At 48.0% G+C, this 10,173-nt stretch overlaps 1 protein-coding gene across 1 annotated transcript; it reads right to left on the reverse strand.

Moving 5' to 3' along the window:
- Nucleotides 1–6,975: 6,975 nt before the first annotated feature.
- Nucleotides 6,976–8,880, reverse strand: LOC123100786 (berberine bridge enzyme-like Cyn d 4). Its single transcript, XM_044522664.1, has one exon. The coding sequence runs from the start codon at nt 8,878–8,880 to the stop codon at nt 7,333–7,335; it is 1,548 nt and encodes a 515-aa protein (XP_044378599.1). The 3' UTR covers nt 6,976–7,332.
- Nucleotides 8,881–10,173: the final 1,293 nt, after the last annotated feature.

The following is a 10,173-nucleotide window of genomic DNA, read 5'->3' on the forward strand; positions in this document are numbered from 1 at the left end:
TTTTTTGTTTCTGTTAATGTAGGTCGAATTAGAAGCTGAAACTGTTGTGGTTGTACATGTTTACAAAAAAATTAAGAATGTTTGGAAATATTACTTTTTAACAAAGAAACTGATCTCATCTAATATGAGATCTCACACAAGTCTTCCCTGTCTTTTGGGCTCGCCAAGGAAATACATACATGTGGCTTTGGTGACAACATACATCATGTCCTCATGGTTTTTTTTTTTTTTGAGGCAATGTCCTCATGGGTGGCAACTGTAAATCAGCTGGGACGTGCCTGGAACAGGCCACCGTGCAAATTATTTAAGATGCACTTTGTGCTCCCCTCAAACAAAGAAAAAAGATACACTTTGTGCTGTGAAAAGCTAAAAGATGCACTTTGTTTCATAAAAAGGAAAGGAAGTTGTACACTTGTTTGCATGCAAGCCTATTGGGGTCTAGCTAGCGACGTTTAATTAGTAGAAACTTTGCGGGGCAAACTATTATTGTATATACAGGAACGTGGGCATTTCGGCATTTTAAAATATCTAACAGACCACTGACCAAACTAGTGTCATAAAAAAAATTAGTGGCGAGAGCATCAGATTCTGTCAGTGGCAAAACTAATTACGTGCTAGTAATAAAGATCAGGCAATATTGAGATAAGTCAAGCATGTATGGGTCGTCCACTGGTTTTGAGATGGTCCACCTGTCGACGTCGAGTGGTGGCCTGCTCGTTCGGTGGCGCTCGCCGAGGACGGCCACGTACGTATGTACGTGGGCTTTTGCTGAGCTGGCGGCGATGGCGCCCGTGGGTGTCATACCCCTTCTTGGAGGCGTCGCCGAGGTGTTTTCGACATTTTTCTCCCTCGGTTGGAGTTGGTGGTTGTCTCCGGGCGAAAGCCTTGATTCGGTGTTGGATCGGCACGATGGCGGTGTCCTCGGCGTCGTTCCTCCGTTGGGAGCATCGTGTTTGGAGGCACGGCTTGATTCCTCGTTGCTCTCCTTCGGTGTTCGTCGTCGTCCTCTATTGATCCTCAGTGGCGCAATGTACGGCCGTCGTCGGTGTGTCCAAGATGTTGTCTTCCTCGGATTTGATCAAGTCCTGCCATCCACTTGCCACCTCCTCTCAAGCATTCAAGGTGGATGGTGCGTCGACGAGCGAAGTTCGGTGGGAGCTGGTGGTCTTCGAATGTGTCCGGCGTTGGTCGAGACGCGGTGTTAGGTTCAGTTAGGACAAGCACTTTTGCTCTGCTGTTGTTGTTGACTGTCTTCGGACTTGCCTGGGTGTTGTGTTGTGTGGTCTTGTGCTACGCTCGCTGTTCGCATCAAGTGATAGTGTTCTTGTACTTAAAATTCTGCCTTCTATAAAGCTATGATACGTCTAGGCGTACTCTGGAAAAAAAAGTATGTACGTAGGCATGCATAGGGGTAGCGCCCGCCATGATCGCTTTGGCATCGGACGGCGCCAGCAATTTTCCTCACCCCACGGTCCTTTTCATTGCCAAAAAAATTTAACAAATACTCTGATTTAATACTATTCATTCCTTCCGTAATACATGCACATCAATCTATTACGCATGATGTTGGCGTCAATGGCGGGCAGCTAATTACTACATCTGGTGCCCCCGCGGCGAGCACAGCCCCGGCCAAGAACCACATCTCGAGTCCCCCGCGGCGAGCTCGCCGTACTCCCGACGCCAGCTTGCCGGCTTCGGAGGTCACCCGTGTGCAGCTAGTGGTCGGCAACATATACATGACGAGGCGCAGGACGAGGTCAGGCAGGCCATTCCCACGGGCTAGCTGGGCATCCCCAAACGGCGAGTTGTCCACCATGATCGCGCGCATGGACGCCGACAACGACGGGTGAGTGGACGTGAAGGAGTTGGGGGAGTTAATCTGTCTCGTTATTCAGGCAGCACGACGAGCCATCGCCCTCCCTCTCCGGCCCTCCGCTGTCAAGCTCTCCTCTCGCCGGCGAAGCGCAGCGGCCACAACTAATGTTGTCCGTGCGCGCACGGAGCTCCTCGTATGGCAAGGTGAGGCACGCTCCAGGCTCTGCCATGGTAGCTTCATCGGAGTCGCGGTCCTCTTGGAACGCCGTCGAGCGGTGGTTCTGCGCGTGACCTGTTCATGCATGTGCCGTTCTAGAATGCGGGACAGTCGGATTCACCTCCGGCATCGACCTAAGGACGGGCAGTGCTGCTGTTGTGTCAGACACACCACTGTGGACGCCGTGGTCATCAACGCAGACGACATGGTTTAGCTCGAGGCACCTCCGACATCGACGCCATGACCACCGGCGCCGGCTGCTGTGCCAGCCACACCGGTGTGTACGCCGAGATCATGACAAGTATGCCGCCATCGCCAGAGTGAGCTTATCTCCGGCATCGACGTGCGGACTGCCTGTACCGCCTGCTACGCCGGCCACGCCGCAGCATCGGTGCCGTATGCAGTCCTCGGTGCACGACTCCCCTCTGTTGGGAAAAGGCAAATACGATTGTTTAACTGTTATACCGGGTGACAGACGGAAATACTGGATTTTTAGCACTTTCTTTTGGTCAGAAAAGAGACATGGGGGAGGAGACTTGATGAACCGTCGGATGGGAAATGTGAGAACGGGAGCACCGATGAGAGCATAGAGGCGGAGCAGGCAAGCCCCGTCCCATGATCGCACCTGGACCACGGCCACGACGCACCAACCAAGCTAACTAAGCTTCCGCGTAAGAGCAAATATAATAGAGATAAGTCAGCGGGCTATAAGGAATAAACTAATATATTTCTGCTAAGTTGGAGGAAAGAGAAGAGGGGAAAGAAGGTAAGCGGACTCTTCGTGAAGAGCCAGCTTTAGCACGTGCTCCTAGGCACTTTGTGAGAATGAAAGGTGAGCCACATAATAAAAAAAATAGTACAATCTTTTAATCTACTATTATACATGTTGGCTATAAGAAGGACTGTAGATGACATGACACTGGCTTATAGCCAGCAGCTGGCTATACTATTAACCATGCTCTAAGCATGGGATGGATGCATGGCCATTTGCACGCCATACATATCCACAGGTGGCTTGAGTCGACCGAAATGTCTCGTACGTCCATCCTTGCCACCGTTTCCCACTGACCAGGCCTCTTGATTCGCAGGACAGGATTACCAAGATATTTCTTTGAGAGAAAAGCTGCATATGCCCGAGTAGAGGGTGGAGAGAAGAGAATGTCACAGGGCCTCCCTATTATTTGGATCTAGATAAATTAGAGAGAACTAGGGAGAGGGAGCGTTCGGTCTTAAGGGACTTGTGTGTCTCTAGGGACGCCACCCTCTAGTATGTGTGGGTGGAGGGGAGGGGAGGCAGCCGACTTGGGGATCCCTCGGGCGTAGATATTTTCAATCAGTTACCGACTGGAGATAACGTGTAGGGGGGCTGGCTGGCTGACAGGTGGCCCCCCGGGCCGATTTTGAGGACTTGCCCCAAGGAAAAGATCTTGTGGTTTGGTGACATCATTCATGATGATGGGTGGTTTGCCCCAAGGCCTCTTCATTCACGGGACTTTGTGCTTCCTCATTTACTCACGAAATAAAGTATGCACTTTGTTATATGGGAAAGAAAAAAAACGTGTCCACTCTTTTACCTGCTCATTGGAGTAATGACATTTTTTTTCGAAACTCTGCTCAGTAAAAAAAATCAAGCAACCATAGAAGGTCTGTCTTTTCATTAAGAAGAATAGAGTTGACCAATTAATAAAAAAACTGGACTAAAATCGATGCTTGGTAAATAATCATTTTTCAGTTTTCTGTTGTCCTAATTTTGTTTTCATTTCATTTCATCACCTTTTTTTATTCTGAGGTGCTTTAAAAAAGAACTGACCAATGCATGTATTCATTCCTGCTAGCGCCGCCCCTGCCGACAAGTGGTGCTTAGGGCGGGTTGTTTGGCCTTGCGGGGCAGGTTCGCCAATTAAAGATATGTGGCTTGGTGACAACATCATGGGTGGCAAGCAAGTTCTTTAAAATGCACTTTGTGCTATGAAAAACAAAAGGACACACTTTATTTCACGAAAAGCCAAATAAAGGTATACACTTGTTTGCAAGCTTATTGGGGGTAAAGCGACGTTTAGTTGCAACTCTGCTGGGTAAACTATTATATATTGTGGGCATTTTTCACTTTGAAATATCTAACACATCACTGAGCGGTCCCAACATCAAAACTGGGCAAGGTGTCCAAACTACGTGCGTAGGTGAGTAGGAGATTTACCACAATTTTAGTATAACCTTATACTTCCTCCGTTTGGATTTAGTTGGCGCTCAACGGATGTATCTAGTATTGAAATACGGGGAGTATTAGTTTGGATCAGTCGACTTTTGAGCCTTTGATTTCTGCTTCAAGATTCGTGCTCATAGAGTAGATGGATCTTAGGTGGTGAATAGGTACTCCTAGATTAGAAAATCCTAAAATATGACTTGGTCGAACGCTTGGGGCTACCTTAACCAAGACACATTACTCAAAAGTTTATTTTTAGACTTCAGCTATATTTAAGATGTCTGGAAAATGAATTTGGACAAGTGTATTTTTGAGCCTCTGATTTCTGCTTCAAGATTCGTGCTCTTTGTTTTCTTTTTTCTATTGTGTCTGCTTTCATATTTTGGGCTGAAATTTCCGACTAACCACTGCTTTGGGTTAGTTGATTCCTTATTGGGCTGAAGCCCATATCGTGTTTCCTTATGTTGTCTGTTTATAGGCCGACTATGTTTTCCTCTTTTTCTGCTGTTTGTATGCCTTATTAGATTTCTTTCTTAGTCAATTTTATGGATATTTTTTGAATGTTGGGTGAGTGCAAAATGTATACATGCAAGTACTAGATAACATGTGTATAAATAATACTCTCTCTGATCCAAAATAAGTGTCGTGGCTTTAGTTCAAAAACCACGACACTTACTTTGTTTCGGAGGGAGTATTAGAGTGAAAATGCACTACTACAAGTTTATTTCGTACATATTAAAAAAGTGCAAAGATGTATGCAAGTTTTTTTCTTTCTTCCTAAAGGGTAATACCAATACCCTTTATTATTTTGATTATGTTTTAGTTTTTATTCCATTGTTTCTCCTTTAAGGTTACAAACCCCATAATTCATTCCTTCTAAAAATCTACTTGTCAAAGTTCCACTATCATGCTTGCTTTTGCCTAATACAGATAAGCACACTTTGTATGTAAATTCTATGCGAAATTTGTCATTATTTGCTTTAATTTTTGCTAAATTATCCTTCTTCTTAAAGGGTAATACCAATGTCACAAATTTGTTCTTTCTTAGAAAACTTCATTATTTGTTTTTTTTGTTTTGGTTCATTTTATTTCTTCTTTAAGGAACCAATGACACTAAATTTATTCCTTCTAAGATTTCTTCTTCAAAATTCCACTATTATCTGCTCATTCCTGCATATTATAAAAACTACTAATTTATGTGTAAATTATTTGCAAATTTGTCATTTTTTATTCCCTTTCTTGTTAAACATTAACACCAATGCCACTAATTTATTTTTGTTTTAATTTCATTTTTCCTTTAAGGGAAATAGTAATGCCACTATTAAAAAGAAACTTCTTTGTTCTAAAATTCCACTATTATATGTTTATTTTTGCATATTATAAAAAAAGTATTTATGTCTAAATTTTGTGCAATTGTTTTCAATATTATTGCATTGTTATTATGCCAAAAGGATAATACTAATGTCACTAATTTATTACTTCTTAGGAAACTTCTTTTCGGCAAAATTCTACTAGCTTACCTTTATCTAAAAACAGTAATTAGTGTGCGCACAGAGCAGAGCTGATCGATTGATCTATCACATCAATGATGAGTCACGTAGCCTGGGCCGCCTTCGGTCGCTAGCTGCATTGCGAGTTTTTGCTGGCTTTTTTGGGCTTATTCTAGAAGCCAACAATCTTAAGTAGTAGGTTTCTAAAACAATATTTTTGTTGGGTTTCTAAATAACCTAAATAGAGGCAGCTTATTTCAGCCTATTCTAGAAGTCAACAAAAAAACTGACCCTCGCCAACGCTCTGGTTATATCGGCCAAAGCTTGTGCTCTTTGCTTGTTGGACTGGCTATACTGGTTGTGTCCAGCCCGGAGCATGTAGTAGTAATCTAGCAAATTATTGCCAGCCTAACTACAATGGATCTCCTTTCATCCTCCTCAAGAAAACTCTCCTTCCCATCACGCCGCTAATCCACCGCACCTTCGATGGCCTTTAGCTCATGGAGGTGTGGAGGATCTCGGCTGCCAGCTGGTGGGAGGGACCCCGTTCTCAATTTGTTAGGTTCAACGTCTAGGTTGGGGCTATGTGGCGGTGGTGATATCCTTCAGTAGGAATAATGTCTCGTATGTCCGATCCTCGTCCCAACGGTGCGAATAACGTTGTCGGAGGGCGTGTAGGGGTGTGTCTCCGTCGGATCTTGCGGGATTTGGTCGGCGCTGGTCTTCGGTGGAGCTATTTGGATCCAATTTGTGCTCGCCTTCGTTTGTGTGCTTGCAAGTTTGGTCTTTTGAATCTACAACTCTCTTCATCGACGATGGTTGCTGTTCTGGTGCGTTGATCCTTTGGAGCCTTAGCACGACGACTTCCTGACTGTCTACTACAACAAGGTTTGCCCGGCTCCGGTAAGGGAGGGATGATGTTGGCGGCCCGTCTTCGGGTCGCTCCAGTGATTGTAGTCGTGTTCCATGGATCCGGTTGTAATTATTACCTCTAGAGTTCTCTACACCGTCATGATTGATGAATAGATTGAAATTTCTCTCACAAGAAAATCTAGCAAACTATTAGACTAGAAAAGCAATCTAGCACATTGCCCGAAACAAATTTATGGTCACTTAGTTGACCCAAATTTTGTTTTCAGTCAACTGATCTCTAGCTGATCTCTTATTTTTATAGTACTCCCTCCGTCCCGAAAAATGGTGCCACAAGTAATTCGGGTTAGAGGGACTATAAAGAAAAATAGATCAAATCAAATTCAATGAATGTCTATGTTTGGCTTGCCGTTGACATCTGAATGAGCAGGCTCATCCTCACCAGTCATCACATGCATGTAATCGAACCAAAGCACAGTTTGAATACTTGATAAAGTATTGTTCATCCAGGAAAGTACACTGAAACCAGAACAAGCAGCAGCCACCGATCACGAACGATATAACAAAAATACAACAATATAGTAATTCGATGGTGCTCCACCCTTATTTATATTATTCAGCTAAGGAAAGTAAACGGGTCTGGACCAGTAGCTAGGCAGTAACCGCCCATTCATGCATCACGAATGGTTAATTCATGGCATCTCTCGCATCGCATGGTCAGCGACCCAGCGTCTCGTTTAACGCGACGGCGGGATGCTCTGCTCGTTGCTGAAGTAGTCGCTGGGATCCACGGCCGCCTTCACCGCCGCGAGTCGCCGGTAGTTGCCGACGAAGTAGCGCTCGCCCCACACCTCGCCGCTCTCCGGCGTGCCGTCGTTCTGGCCGATGTCCAGGTCCCGGAAGTTGACGTACGCCCGCCTCGGGTTCTTGCTCACGTGCTGCTCCATGAGGTCGTACAGGCCGCCGATCCAGGTCGTCGCCGCCGTGCCGTCGCCTCCCTGCTGCCAGAAGGCGATGTACTGGATGACGTACAGCACGCCGTGCCGGTGCGGGTACGGCGTCGCCGCGGCGGGGACGCTGCCCATGAACCCGCCGTGCGGCTCCAGCATCATGAACCCGGCGCCGTCCTTGGTGAACCAGGAGAAGATCTCCTCCCACGCGGCCTTGGGGATGGCGCGCCGGACGTAGTCGGACTTGATCTTCCCGGCGCTGCTCTGGCCGGCTGTCCTGCTCAGGAGCGCCTCCTCCAGCGTGCCGTTGCGGCCGAAGCTGATGAAGGGCGTCGCCGCCGACTGCAGCCAGGTCATCGGCTGGCAGTCGGCTCTCGTCATGCGCAGCTCCGGGAACTGGTCGCCCATCGTCGCCACCAGCGACCCGCACGCGCCGAGGTACAGCGCCTGGAACAGCGCCTGCTGCCCCTGCACGATCACCCTTATGGTGAGGTCGCTCGGGAGCGACGGCGCCACGTGCTGCCATCTGGTGAGGATGTCCACGGCGTCCTCGTCGACCGTCTTGGCGATGTTGAACACCGCCACCGTCGGCGGGACCTGCACGAGCTGGACCTTCCACGAGAGCACGATGCCGAAGTTCCCGCCGCCGCCGCCCCGGATGGCCCAGAAGAGGTCCTCCCCCATGCCGGCCCTGTCCAGGAGGCGGCCGTCGGCGTCGACCAGCGTGGCGTCGAGGACCTTGTCGGCGGAGAGGCCGTGCTTGCGCATCATCATGCCGATGGCGCCGCCGCTGAAGTGGCCGCCCACGCCGATGGTGGCGCACTCGCCGGCCGGGAACGCGAGCCGGGAGTCGTTCTTGGCAATGGCGTAGTACAGCTCCCCGATGGTCGCGCCCGAGTCGACCCAGGCCGTGGACTCGAGCCGGTTGACGCGCACGGCCCGGAGGTTGGCGCCGAGGTCGACCACCGCGAGCACCTCGGAGGGCCGCACGGAACGGTACGAGAGGCCCTCGTAGTCGTGTCCGCCGCTGCGCACGCGGAGGCGCACGCCATGCCCGCGGCCGCAGAGCACGGCGGCCTGGACGTGGGAGGCGTCGCTGGGCGTGACGATGCAGAGCGGCCTCGCCGTGGCGTTGGTGAGGAACTTGGTGTTCCTGATGGAGGATGCCAGCACGTCGGTGAAGTTGGTGGAGCTCTGCGTGTACAGGAGCTCGCTGGGTATCTTGGCGCTCAGGCACCGGAGGAAGCCATCGGCTGGAGAAGCAACGGAGCACGAGAAGAAGAAGCTCACAGAGAAGGCGAGTGCTAAGTAGCCTCCGAGTCTTAGAATGCCCATCTTTGTGCTGTGCTTAAACTACCTCTATCAAGCACTTATATACTACTCCCTCACTATTCTGACCGACAGTCTTTCTCAATTGTTTAGGTCATAGTTGATCAAGGTCAGGTGATATAATATGTATTCCCTCCATCCCATAATATAAAGCCTACTAGTGTAAAAAGCGCTCTTATTAAGACGGAGTGAGTAAGAAAAAAAATGAAACAAAAAGATTGTACGAATCTCAATATAAGATCTCATGGATATTAGACAGTGAATCTGAAGTGTTTCCTTTTTATTTTCTTGAGAGTATAAATTTCATAATATGACTTGGCCGAGGACACTAGCGTGTTAGCTATAACAAAGACACACTACGCGATTTATGTCGCTTGATTTTACTCATGTCATCTATGATCATTGTAATAGAGAAAGAAATCAAACAGCTCATGAACTGGCTAGGATAGCTAGATTTTCTCCTCTATGGACACCGCTTCAGATATGGTTATTCCTTTTATTGTAAGCAATGTTACGATCTTTATGAATGAATAAAGGGGGACATAATTGTCAAAAAGAAAAAAGACACACTACAATACTATGCTGGGCTTATCATAATTTTTGTGGAAAAAGGCCACTGCCCAACAGAATTGCCCGAAAAGACCCCCTCTAGATAAAATTGGCAGAAAAGACCCCTGAGCCGTGACGACAGGCGTGCCAGCCGACACGTGGCACCTGCCGACACATGGTGAGTCGGCGATACAATCGGCGCTGGGGGCGGTTGGGCATCCAGCCGTCGCCCCCAGGTCGCCGATATTGGCCTAGTTTTCGGCCCACTTTCGGTGAATAAAGGACCCATATGGGCGAGAATAGACCCATATTCGGCGTGGTTCGTCGTGGCTCGGCGTTCAGTTACCAACATAAATATTTTTTTTATTACTAGTTCATCACAGAAAATCAAATAGTTCAACAAAATAGTGCAACAACAAATAGTTCAATACAAATTATATAGTTCAACAAATAAAAACTCATATTTCATCACACGTCGCGCCCGGCGTCGCCCTTGAGCCTCCATAGGTGCTTCACCAGATCCTGCTGCAGTTGATGATGCACCCGTGGGTCTCGGATCTTCTGACGCTTACTGAGGTAGGCAGTCCAGGTTGCCGGTAGCTGGTGAGCAACTTCGGCTAGAGGACCCTGCCTGTAGTATGGTTCAGTGTCAAACACCGGCTCTTCTTGCTCGCTCTCGGTGATCATGTTGTGTAAGATGACACAGCAAGTCATGATCTCCCACATTTGATCTTTCGACTAGGTCTGAGC

The sequence above is a fragment of the Triticum aestivum genome, chromosome 4D (genome assembly GCF_018294505.1).
Source record: "Triticum aestivum cultivar Chinese Spring chromosome 4D, IWGSC CS RefSeq v2.1, whole genome shotgun sequence".
Taxonomy (NCBI): Eukaryota; Viridiplantae; Streptophyta; class Magnoliopsida; order Poales; family Poaceae; genus Triticum; species Triticum aestivum.

Bases quoted from the DNA above. Each gene is read 5' to 3' on its own strand.
- LOC123100786 (XM_044522664.1), bottom strand. From the start codon at position 8,880: ATGGGCATTCTAAGACTCGGAGGCTACTTAGCACTCGCCTTCTCTGTG.